Source organism: Xiphophorus hellerii, chromosome 1 (assembly GCF_003331165.1).
Source record: "Xiphophorus hellerii strain 12219 chromosome 1, Xiphophorus_hellerii-4.1, whole genome shotgun sequence".
NCBI classification, from domain to species: domain Eukaryota; kingdom Metazoa; phylum Chordata; class Actinopteri; order Cyprinodontiformes; family Poeciliidae; genus Xiphophorus; species Xiphophorus hellerii.
The window spans coordinates 14,557,401-14,570,440 of NC_045672.1; the positions used below are offsets into that span (position 1 = coordinate 14,557,401).

At 38.7% G+C, this 13,040-nt stretch overlaps 1 protein-coding gene across 1 annotated transcript; it reads right to left on the reverse strand.

Moving 5' to 3' along the window:
- Positions 1-3,147: 3,147 nt before the first annotated feature.
- mmp9 (matrix metallopeptidase 9) lies at positions 3,148-7,672 on the reverse strand. Its single transcript, XM_032573210.1, has 13 exons — positions 7,357-7,672; positions 6,872-7,110; positions 6,223-6,371; positions 5,989-6,117; positions 5,723-5,896; positions 5,443-5,616; positions 5,179-5,352; positions 4,943-5,098; positions 4,636-4,852; positions 4,418-4,557; positions 4,179-4,329; positions 3,961-4,064; positions 3,148-3,869 (listed from the first exon to the last, which is right to left on the reverse strand). The coding sequence occupies exons 1-13, from the start codon at positions 7,492-7,494 to the stop codon at positions 3,745-3,747; spliced, it is 2,070 nt and encodes a 689-aa protein (XP_032429101.1). The 5' UTR covers positions 7,495-7,672; the 3' UTR covers positions 3,148-3,744.
- Between the last annotated feature and the right edge of the window lie 5,368 nt (positions 7,673-13,040).

Sequence of the window (13,040 nt, forward strand, 5' to 3'; positions counted from 1 at the left end):
ACTCTGTTATATTCTGTAGTAAAGAATGAATAGTAAACGCTCCACGTTTCTTATGCACTTTTTACCTGCTTAAAAAAACAGATTTTACATTTTCTCAGTCTATATCAAGAAAATACACAGGCAGATGTAACTAAGCTACAATTTCATTAAGACTCAGAAATCATTGTGGTGTTTAAACACTAGGGGGAGACGTGCGCACATTTGATGATGATGAACATAGGCTTTTGTGTTAGTTACCCTACACTACCTGACATCTTTGTTAAATGCAGTATCTGTTTAACAAAGCAGTGCAAGGAAGAAAAAGTAGGAAAGAAATAAATTGACTTACCATATACAGCTTTTCTTTCAGATATCATTTCAGCCCTGTCACTCGCAACTTAGAAGTTTCTCTTGAATATGTCATCAATCAGAGGTCATTTTCTGGAGAAATGTTTAAAGATTCATGTAGAGGTGCATCTCAATACATCAGAATATTATTGCTAAATAAATTTATTTACTGGTTTATTTAATAAAGGCAGACGTGTATCAGTTTCTCAAAAAGTACAATGTTGTATAAGACGGGTAAACACCTATTTTGATTACAGACTGCTGTGTTCGGTTATTACTTATTTGAATGGGGACAATTGTTAAGTACACATAATACCAAGAACTGTAACATTTATAGCCTGAGGTAATTTGCAATGCACATGGCTTCACGTCTGTCCAGTCGGCTGTCCTTGACATACTCAGTCATTGTTAAAGAAGCTGGCTGCACAGAGCGTGCTGTCCCAAAGCATAATAATGTGAAGTTTATTGGAAGAAAAAGGGTGGGATAGAAGAAGACCTGCAAGGCGTGGCGTTAGTACTTCAGTCATATCCAGGAATGGGCAACAACTAGCACGCTACTTGAGTTAAGCCAGTGGAACCCAAAGTCTGGGTAGAGACCCCAGTTTGGGTCACCATTTTGTAATTATGGAGTGCTAAGATGCAAAGATCAACCTAAATAATAAACATGACTAAAGTAAATCATGTTGTTACTGTTAACATTCTTATAGTTTGGCATAACTTTAGAATAGATAAAAGCATAACGTTGACCCATGTATTAGCTGTTGTTGCTGTTTATGTTGTCATTGTTCCCCATTTTTAACTGATTCAAAGAGTTGAAGTCCCCAGTGTAGAAAAGTTTGGAAACTAAACCACTCCTGAAACAGAGACAACTTCAGAAAAATATTACCTGGGCTAAAAAGAGGGCTGGTGTATGGAACCAGTAGTTTATTATCGTCTTAAAAATGGTCAGTATTTAACCTGAAAATAAAGATTGCATTGCCTTACATGCCTTAAATGTAGAAGGAGCTCCAAGCAAGAACAGAGTAAATATATTGTGCGGCACATAGAAATATTTTTTCACTAAGTCAATATTTTTGTAATAGAAATAAAAGGTTAATGGACTTATGCAATATTTGGATTTTCTTAAACTTTTTCATGTTTTCTTTTGCCATAACTCATAATCTTGCACACTAAACACAAATAAATGTCAGGAATATGCCACCTTATAAGGAATAAACCTATTAGAATGAAATAAATAAACACTGTGAGGATAATTTATTAAGATAAATTTGTACAGGTTTTTCATTTCTAGGCAGACTTTTTCATCCAGTCCCACAAAAACCTCGGAAACAAAAATCCTCCATGCTAAAAAATATTTAATTACCATAATCTCTCATCTTTCTTCCAGTCATCAAATGCCTCCACTGTCTTCTCAGAGCTTTGGAGGTGCACATCTCAGCAGTGCTTAGAGTTAAATTAAGAGGACAACATGATAAACAGTATCAAAATACAAGCTTGGTGTGTTATTACCAAGTGCTCATGAAGCCATTTTGGTTTTCTGTAATATTAACATTCCATCTTTGACTTTGAGGGGCATTTATAATCTGAAGTGAAATTCTCTCATGGTTTAAATGTAAAAAATAAACATTCATTAACATTGCGACACGGATTTCTGTAACAGGTAATTAGTTTCCTGCGCAGCTGGACTGAATCTGGTTTTGGGAGTCTGTGTCTATGAAGACAAAATGAACCATCTGTTTACTCTCTCCTGCCAGCTCAATATCAATCATAGTTTTGATGTCGCCACAAAGAGGGAAAAGCAAGATGCCGAACACACATTCACCCAAATTAAATCCGAAGGACAGAGGACAGTATTCTCCTCTTTTTTAACATTGCCTCGGGTGAGACGTGTTGAGGCAACCTCTGCATAAAAAGGTCGCTCTCACGGTGTCAACTCTCTTTTGAGTGGGAATTGATCTTATCTGTGCGCTTGCGCAGCCTATTGTGAATATTATTGTGAGAATAATTGTAACTATAAAGGAACTGTTTGTTTTATTCGCAGTGGAAGCTGGTTGGGGTTCTCTGCCATTTTCATCTTCTGTTTTGTGGACAGTTAATTAAAGTGTAGCCTTGGTAGAATTTTGTTTATTTATAGTGGTATTTTATTTCATAGTTAGGAGGTGTTTTGCTTTAATTGTTTTGGCCTGTGGAAACCCTGAAGCATAGGTCTTCCGTGTGTAGGTTCTTTTAATTTCTCATGTGTTTTGTTTTTGCTAAACTGAAAAATTAAAGTTTGTTTCTACTGACACCAGTTGTTGGGTGGAAACGGTTTCTTGTGTCATTTCTTGTGCCAGAAATAAACTTTGCTGTTTTGAGGGGGTTGCGACACAAGGTCATCCCTGAGCAGTGCAACGACTGGACATTCCTGTGGTGTTTATATTTTGGTACAATTGTTTTAACAGATGAATGTGTCACTTCCAGGCAACCAGGCATTCTGAGGTCCACTGTGCTTCTCCACAATGTCACAGAAATCAGTAGGGTGTTTGAGGTGATGATGGACAGGTAGGTCGCCAGTTTGAGAATCTTAAATCTACAAAATTATGATCTGGGCTTTCGTAGTAATTTTAGCTTATTAAAACTTTAGAACTTCATGAAAGTTTAACACAAATCTGAGGTTTTTATTGTCCAGGCAATTAGCAAGTAGTTTAGAAATATCTCTGGTTATTTGATTTAAACTGGAAAAGTGAAGTGCGAAATGTTTTTTGTTGGTTGTGTATAGCAGAAATAAAGAAACATATCAATCCAAAAGTATTTGCTAATGATAAAGACGCTGACCAAGAAGAATGTTCTCACATAATTTTTATTGCATTGAAAGCTGGAATATTTGTACAAAATTATTAGTTTTATAAATAATTTCAATTAAGGAGACACAGAATGTCTTCCAGTGCAAGTTTATGGCTTTGAAACCATTTTCAGAAAAACACATAAAACCACACAAAACAAATAGGCTTATGACATAAAATAATAATATTAGATGTTGATATAAATACCAAAAAAAATTGAATACTGACAAGGGTCTGAACCAGTCAGACATGAAATTTCATCTGCAAATTTGGATTTTTATCCAGAAAGCATGTGTTGAAGTTACTTGTATGGGTCTTAAATTATAGGCCACTATGGTCATCAGTTCACAGCATATCAGACTGAGTGCAAACGATGGTTGTTTGCCTTCTTGTTCTGGGCCTTTGACTTGTATTCAGTCCAATGCTGTTTGAGTAATAATCAGCCAAATTCAATAGAGGCCAGTCGTTCACATTGCTTAAAGCACATACATCATACAAAAGGCATGATGCGCAAACACTGCATCACATTCTTTCAGACACCTGCACAAAGAAACATTTGGTTGCTACAGCCTCACAGCCCATCTGCGCATGTATCTCAGTAGTGATTTCTTGAGGCATCTGGGCATTTCAGAAGATCGTATTTCACGTAGCCGACGCGGTCCACCTGCCTGCGAGAATTCATGCGCCAGTAGAAACGATCTCTGCAGAAGTAAATGTTGCCTGAAAGAGAAACGGTGATGTTACAACAACCACAATGTATGCCATGTTTTGTTGATGTTTGTGGATTTGGGTTCCTGAGCGGTATGTTTACCGTTGTGCTGGAAAACATCATGAGCATCATTAGGGACACCTCCAAAGACGGCATCGGTATATTTGGGGTATCCTTTGTCAATTCTTTGGGTCTTGAGATCAAACCTGTACAGATGAGAGACAGAATGAGATCTGCTGTTGGTCCTTTAACACAAAACGTTTTTAAGGATGGATTAAATTACAGATTTTGTCTAAAAAAAGGTGGCAATTTCTACTCACCTCCAGAAGTTCTCTCCACTGAAGAGAAGCACTTTGCTCTTCCCTCTCTGCAGTGCTCCCTCCACCTTCTGCACACTTGGGGGCAAACCAAGCTTCTCAATACTGCGGGGACCAAGCACACTGCCTTCTGTGTACACCCAGAACCTGCTTCCTGTTGTAATGTAACAATAATAATATGATTAAAACTCTTTGTCTAACATTTCAGTGCTGTGATGAGCTCTTGAAAGAACACTCCTTACCTGAAAAAAAGTATAATTTTTTGGTCTGAACATCCTCAAAGGCAGAGTCAATGACAGCTGGTAGAGCTGGCCAAAACTCAGAAATGGAAAATGGTCCCTTTCGAACTCCTTCTCCCTTGCTTGGTACCGCCCATAATTGCCTGTTAACCAGAAATGCAAGATTATCATCTTATTAGGTTGTGTTTCTAGAAAATAAGTAGAACTAGGTATTTACTCACCCATCTTTGAAGAAATGCAGATCTCCCAGAAACACAGCGATGGTGTCAAACTTGAGTATCTTGCAGGGGTCTTTGGTTTCATCCACAGTGGATGGTGTTGTCATGACAGATGAATCAGTGGGTTCAGGCTCTTCTGTGGCGTCGCTCTCGTCGGGGTAAGGAGTTGTGGTAGGAGTATTAGGTTGAGGGGGAGTAGGATCAGGGCCTGTTTTACTTCCTGCAAAATAGGGGAATGTTCTTGGTTAAGGCAAAGTTTTCATGTGTTTGACGAGATTCATCGTGAAAGAGTACCGAGTTCTCAGCTCACCATAGAGGTACTGAATGCCTTCAATGTCATCCTCATGCAGGGAGAAATCCTCTATATAGCTGTACATGGGGAACATCAGAGCTTCTCTAATGTTGGAGTGATCCAAACCAAGGGCGTGTCCGAACTCGTGGGCAGCCACCAGGAACAGGCTATAACCTGGAAGATAGTCGGTTAGAAATTTTACCATCGCATAAAATGATAAACGCAGAACAAAGTCTTGCATTCATGTTGCTCACCCTGGTCAGGACAGAAACCCCATTTCTTGTCTTCATCATAGCTGTCAGTGGTGCCACACCACAATTTGCCGTCTTCTCTCCCCTCACTCGTACATGAGTGGTATTCCTTGCCCAGAAACACAAAAGGAAAGTGGCAGGGATCTCCCTCTGAGTTTCCTCCAATTACAGCAGTGTCTGGACAAACAGAGACAAAATAACTGTGGTTAAACAAAGCAACAAGCCACTGTGGCAGGACTTTCACGCCTTGTGTTTCCTGTTACCCACCACGGTTGGGACAGAAGCCATATTTCTTGTCCGTGTCAAAGTTGCTAGTGGTGGCACACCAGCGGTATCCGTCGCTGCGGCCCTCGGTGGTACAGCTCTCATACTCCTTATCCAGGAAGGTGAAGGGGAAGACACAGGGGGCTCCATCCGCGTTTCCGTCAAATGTGTACAAGACTGTGAGAATTACAATAGAAAGCGTAGTTGGATGAGTTCCAGTTTTCTTTCACAAGCTCATAAACATAAAGGGCAACTTCAGGCTTGTCGTTTTAGTCATGCTTACGTTCACTTGGGCAGAAGCCGTATTTCTTGTCTTTGTTGTAGTCGGCTGTGGTTGCACACCAGGGCAGGTTGTCGGTTCGGCCTTCGGTGGTGCAGGTGGTGTACGATTTCCCCTCGAAAGTGAAGGGGAAGTGACATATGTCGCCTCCTGCATTGCCATAGTAAGTCTTCACCACTGAGAAGACAGATTGGATTTTATGTTAAAGGAAATCTGTGCAAAGAACACCAGAGGAAGGCAGCGGCATGTGATTTCTGAGGTGTAGTTACCTGCTCCTTTTCCCAGAGTCCAGTGTTCGTCATCGTCAAAGTGGGCGTCCCCCTGAATGCCCTCACCAGGAGGATAGGCGTGAGCTAGAAGGCCATCCTTACCGTCAAAAGGGTATGGATCCCCGTGGTCTAAAAAGAACATGAAGCAGCTCATCAATGTTTGATTTTTAGAATTCAGCTTCTTAATTTGTTAGGATGCAAAGGTTTGACTTAAGAATGTAAAAAGGCACATACCAGCTTTTCCAAAGGAGATCATGATGTCTGCATTGCCTCGAAAAAGGCGGGTAAATGTCAGAGGAGTGACATCACTCCACACCTTGAAGGCTCTTGCGAAAGCATCATCAATCAGTTTGCTGTCCATGTCAGGAGAATAGTTCAGGATCCTGAGGACACAGTGAACTCAAAATGACTAGCTGATCCAGTCCAATGGAAACTTATCAACACTTTTCAGCTACAAGAGATAGTTTTCTGAAACTATAGTTTGTTGCCTGTAGCACAACATGTCATGATATAATTTGCTTTTGATTTTAGCCTGTGATTTTTCTTTTATTAAAAATATAATCTACCATAGCAAAAACATCTCTGGTGAAATCACACAAGGCACTGGGTAGTGTGTCAGTTTTTACTTTTCTCTTTATTTGCATGTTTTCAAGCATTTTAAGTTAATATTATTTAAACTTTCCCTTGCATGATCATCTATGATTTGTTGTTTTTTTGTATAAAGTGCTATTTTTCAAAAATGTTGTTTTCTGAAATCCTGCCTTGAAAATCAATGCTTTATTAACAAGCAAAGTTTTTTATAGCCACTGCATATTTGGTAGAATAAAAAATATCTCACTATGTAATCGTTAATGTAATGACAGTATTTCTGCCTTCCACTCACATGTATGTAACATCATTATGGTCCCATTTGAGGTCCCCGTCAAAGGTTTTATAATTGGCCACGTCAGGAACACCACAGCGAGGATGCTTCATGGCCTTCAGTGTGGGCTTGTCCAGTTCTCCAGTCTCCTCCAGGCCCAGCTGTCTCTGCATCCTCTTCAGAGCCTTTGCTGTGGATACCATGGACTGAAATCCACTGCGTTGCTCCGTCTCCATGTAACCAAACCTTTTCAGATAACTCTGTGAAACAAGACAAAGCACATCAGAGCTCAGCTGAACACTCCCATTCTCAATTTGTGTTTTGTGACATTTATAAATTGCTTTCATAAAAGACATCTGTAGCTTTAATTTAGAGCGTAAATATTTCCATTGACATTGTGATATCAGTCTCTGTTCAGGTAATTTGTTTCCCCCGAACAGCTTTATTAAAACTCCGTTCTGGGAGTCTCAGACTGTGAAAAGAAGAATAAACCATCTGCTACTCACTTCTGCCAGCTCCACATCTGTCACATTTTTGACGACGTCCCCTGGGAAAGTGACAAAGACCGACTTGACAGGAAGGCTCCATCCGTTCTGCACGCCTATTCCCAAAAGTAAACACACCACTAACGCAAAGCACCTCATGACGAGCTCAGCTGCAGCACAAAATGCAACAAAGATGCAAAAACTAACTTCAAAGACAGATAAGCAAGTGTGAACCAAAGTCAAAAGAAGAAAAAAAACTCAGAAGATCGTCAAAGTTTCCGCTTCAGTTTTGTAAGTTGGTCCCTGTAGTCTGTCTGAACTGTGCTGCTGGTTGGGGTTGGAGATGTTGTATTTATACAGAGTAGAGTCTTAGTCATCAAACCCTCGCTCCCGCCTACTGTAACATCAGTTCTGTGTAGAAATTTACAGGCTGGGGGAATTTCCAGAACATCCACATTTATTTCATACCTTCTAACTAATGAGTGGATAATAGGTTGGTGTTTTTTTCTTCTTCTTTTAAAGCTTTTTCCATGTAAAGTGTGACTATTCGTCTCTTAAAATAAGAGCACATCAAAAATATTTTGCTTCTTTGTATAGCACTGCGAAGAAAAAGCTCCTTGTTAAGCTTTTGCTTCTTACTCTGAGAGGAATCTGTAAAAAAACAAAGTAAACCATGTATTGTTGATTAGATGATAAAATCAATTTGCATAGATTGTTTACATAATTGTTAACAATGTAAAGATTGAAGAGCATCGATTACAGATAAAGGAGCTGATTTGTTTTCATCATTCATTTCCAGGAAACTACTCATCTGTTTATGAGTGTGTTTATGAAAAGGCAAAAATCATCATGAGACCAAGCCAGACACTTCTGTTATTTCACCGCTTAAAGTGTAAATGTAAAAATATCCGCTTCCACATTTTTATTTATTTATTTTTTTTACAAATATAGAGTTATGCTTCCTCTTTGTTATAAGCTGGATGCTAACTGAAATGCAAAATTAGGTCAAGGATAAAGCAGACTAAGAAAACTGTGTTCTGATGTTTTATGTACTCAGTCTCTTGAGTGTTTTTACTTTTGTTTGATTAATAGCAATAGTGATTAAAACCTTGCTCAGTTTCATTGAATAGAAAATAAGTAAGACATAAAAAAGGGAATAAAGCAGCTACCAAATGAATCAAACATGCTTATTAAAAGTTTTTCTCAGTTTTCCTACATCAGTGTGTGTTTGGTCTGATTTTTGGGAACTTTCTGCTATCTCCTCACTGTAGCTGCTGATGCAACACAACTAACTTCACTCAGAAATTACCCAGATCATTAGTAATGACCCATACGTGTTATTTCATAGCATATATTACCTCACATATGTTGGTGATGTGATTTCAGTCAAAAGTGTCTTCTCACGCATGTTTCTTCCCATATATTTCAATAACATTTCTCTTCTTATTAAAAAACAACTTGTGTGTTCAACTACGAACTTGACAGAGAAAGATAAGAGCCTTGCTATGGTGGGTAAAAAATGTTTTCATTCATGCTTCAGGATATGTAAGATGCATGGTGGTAGATGTTCCTCATATAGCATGTTACGACTCGCTAACCCACATGGTTGGTCGGAGTGGAGGATAAGGGATTTTTCTTTTAAGTGAACACATTGCTGACATCGTGTCTTGCTGTGCAAACATTTTTTTTTTTGTTAGTTTGCTGCTCTGCACTTTTTCATGCTGGCACACATCTGCAAAGTTGTAAACCAGAGAAGGAAAGTCCCATACAAGTCCCTCTTGACTAAATTGACCCCATTGTCAAAACTATAATCCGATGCAAAAAAGTAAACCCTATTGTTAAGCTTCGTTGACCTAATTCAATCTGAAAAGCAGCAGCCTCTGCCTCGCAGACGTTTTGCCTTTTATGGAAGTTTTCCACCTTTTGAATAGGAGAAGGAGGTGTGAAATGATGCACCTACAACTTATAGAGGAAGAAGTGGTCAGTGGCTCAATCAGTTTGACACATATCCTTCTGCCACGTTACAGTAGACATTACTCATGAATGTTGTCATATCTTCCAGTTCCTCTTTTCAGAAATATATATTAACAAATACCAGGTAGGATCAGCAGAAGTGGTCATGATTGCTTCCAATGTAAATAAAAGATAAAACTGATCAAATCAAAATATTTCTTATGGGTTTGAAGTGCTATCTAACCTCATCTCACAATGTTTATTTTGGCTTCTTATGGTTTTAGCTTGTTGGTCACTGCCTCACCACCCCCAGTGATATGTGAGGATGAGCTAGCATGCTGATGCAACTCCACTAACAATGGATGGACAGCTTGGATGTCTATCCTTAGACAATGGATGGATAGTTTAATACATTTCCTGACTCAGTTGTTTAGTGAAATGGCAGAGCTGATGCACAAGTAAAAGTGCTTCCTAGTCCTGGGACAGAAATGGCAACATCTACCTGACATGTGCCTGAATTTATTTATTTATTTTTTAGATTTCAGTGTTGGCCACAAGAAGTCATTCATTATTGTGGCAAATGACAGGCAGACTCTGCTTTCAAGCTCCTGCTTTCAGAGTACATTCCTCCTCATTTCCTCCCCCTCAGTGGATAAAAAGGTATATAGATGTTTATACGAATCAATGTCTGAGTTTGTATGTGTCGCCAGCGCTTTTGGAAAATTTCATTGTGTTCTTACCCGCATTGCGTTTGCCCTCTTTAATGCTTTCTTACATTTTTCTTATTACATGCAAAAGAATGTAGCAAAAAGTAAAAAAAAAAAAAAACTGTAAAAATTGAGACATGTTGTTCCTTGACATCATACTTGTAGACGTATTACTGTGGCAGACACTGGTTTTCTCCCGAAAGTTTGCCAGCAGCGCTGAAGCTACATCACATCCTCGTTATTGAACAATATCTGTGCTCATTTTCACTTTTTCAACTGTCCTACCTTGCCACAAATCTAATTCGTTTTTGCTTTTTTAAATTTGTTTCCTTTTTAGTACTTTGGACAAAAGCCTAAAGGTTATTTCTGCTCGTATATAAGTCTTTAGAGTATATGAAGCTCTCCTTTAAAAACATCTGCCACTGATTTCCCTTGGCGTCAAAGATTTAATGAGCACGGCTCCACTGACTTTTACGAATGCTTCATTTCATTTGGTTTTGCCACTTGGTTCTCAAATTGAAATCTGGCACTTGCCCATGAATAAACTTTTCTTGTATGGCAATCTTCCCAAGTTCTTCTTGCCACAGCCTGTTGGCACACACAATAGACCCATATGAGGTCAAACTGCGTCATTAGAGAGCTGGATAATATCAGAGTGCAGCAGCAAGACCGTCACTGCTCATATGGGTGCAGTTTTGTAATTATGTTAATTTTGTTAGCGTAAAAGACATGAAGTGCCAAAATGTTATCCTTTCTGACTTCTCCATGTATGTCTCTTAGGCTGTAAAAAGACCCAACAAATACAGATGTAGAAGCACTGCCTCATATCTGGGACATATTCTAGATGTTGACATTTTACGGTCACTATTTGCTCAGGGAGAAAACTCTATTTTTCTGTGGAATCTCAAAACCGAGCATATTTCACAAGAAACCACCTTGCACACTGCTCCCATTTTCTTTCCAGCAGCCCGGATTCAGTGTTTACAGTTTAAGTTAAAGAGTTGCTTACATGCAAAGCCCAGTTTACGTGTGGAGAGTATTTCACAAATGCTCTCACTTTCCTCCAGGCAGCCCAGATTTAGTGTTTACAGTTCAGCATTGCATAACAAGCTTGGTCTAACTTTGTCCCTAACTGTGACATGCTTTGGTTTAGATTAATTCATATTCCTTATGGTATGTTTCTAGCAGGCTGTTATAGATGCAAAAGAAAAAAAAAAATCGCTTTACGTCTGCTGCCACTGATGTGGTTTTCGGCCCACTTCCTTTTCAGCTGTGTTGCGTTTTATGACGGCGGGCTTGTTTGATTTGTTCACTTTGCGGTGGGACTCTGAGACTTGTCAACAAAGAGGGCCGTCACCTCATCTGATGTGGAGGAAACATTGCCCCATCACCAAACTCCAGGTACTTTACCAAGCTGACTCTTCTGTGCCCTCCAGTTATTCTGGGAAAAGTTTTGCTTTTCTAACCCTGTCAAACTGTTTATGTTAATATTCTCAGAAGAGTCTGAGTTTTACTTTGAATCCTTTGTTGTTGTTTTTTTTTCTCATTTCATCATGGCAATAACTATGTTCAGAGCATTGTCTCAGAGTATATATTTACATATATATTTTATTTTTATTTGAAGGGACACTATGGTTGTTGTTGGTACGTCAATGTCCTTTCAGCATAAAGGTTAAATAAAACAAATCAGAGAATATTAGCACAAACTGATCTAAACGAGCAATGGACAGACCAGAAAGCATTTTATTGTCACGTTGACTGTAGAGAGTGGAGAAAGAGAGGACAAGAAGGCAGAGAGAAATAATTACAAGAAAGAAGTCTGCAGTGTTGCGTTCAGTCCATGATTGGAACTGAACGCACAGAAGCACAGAAGCACAGGAGCACAGAAGCGATCGTGTTTGACTCATGTTTCCTGAGGCAACAGACAGGAAAGTTGCCGCCGTTTCACTAATATATCTGCGAAATCCAGGCTATTAGTCACCTTTGGGAATATTTCTGGCTTACGCGTTTAAACTTGCTCACCTAATCTAATTAACTGTTAGAAAAAAAGACAAAATCAAAGGACAGTGAAGTTGTGCCGTATCTCAGCTTAGATCAGAATGAAATTTGGAATTCAAAGAAACTTGAAATGCCATTCATACATCCATTATCTATACCTGTTTTTTAAATTATTGTCAGTATAAAGCCTTAATATATCATGATAAACTCTTTTATGGGATTTTATTCTAAAGCAGCTGAGCCAGGTTGATTCTTGAAAAGGAAATGCATTTCCACATACGGATGATGATGTGTCACCAAGTACCACATGGTATTACATGATGCCATCAACAGAAAATAAGTTAATTTTTTCAACGAAATAAATCAAAATCTGTTGAGTGAATCTGTTGGCGTTTATTGATAAAACATAAAAATCGATTAAGCACTTTTACTTTTACCTCAATAATTTTGTTGTGTTAAAGTCGGAAACCGTCTAAAAAAACCATATTGATGGACAAACTTTAAAGAAATAACTATGGATGTATGACAGTGGTGACATTCTTTCAAATACTGTTTTGACAGACCGGTCATCTTGTAATCATAAAGTTATTGTTTTGATTCTACCTCCCTATAAAATTATACCGCGTCCTTGTTAAACCAAAATTGTTTAAGTGTGTTTGCATGTCAGTAATTGTCTTTCAATCTGAAGGTTGTAGGTTTGATTCCAGCTTCTTCCTGTTAAATGTTGATGTGTTTCTGGGGCTGTATTGTAATAAACTGCAAGATAACTGCAATGTTATCACGAAAATTCAGTCTGTATACTGTAAAAGCAATTTGATTCACCATGAGAAGGAAAGGATTCATTCTGGAGACAGAGTTGTATTAAGTAAAGGAAGTGATGTTTGCATCAGAGTCACTATGTTAATCAGAACTGAAGCAACAGTTACGTCTCGCTGAATCCTGCCAGAATTGTAGCTGCTTTTAAATTTCAGTGTTGTTCATTATTATAGCTAATTACAGGCAGACAGGGCTCACCACGGAGAGTTTCAAATCCCCCCGCCAAAGGAT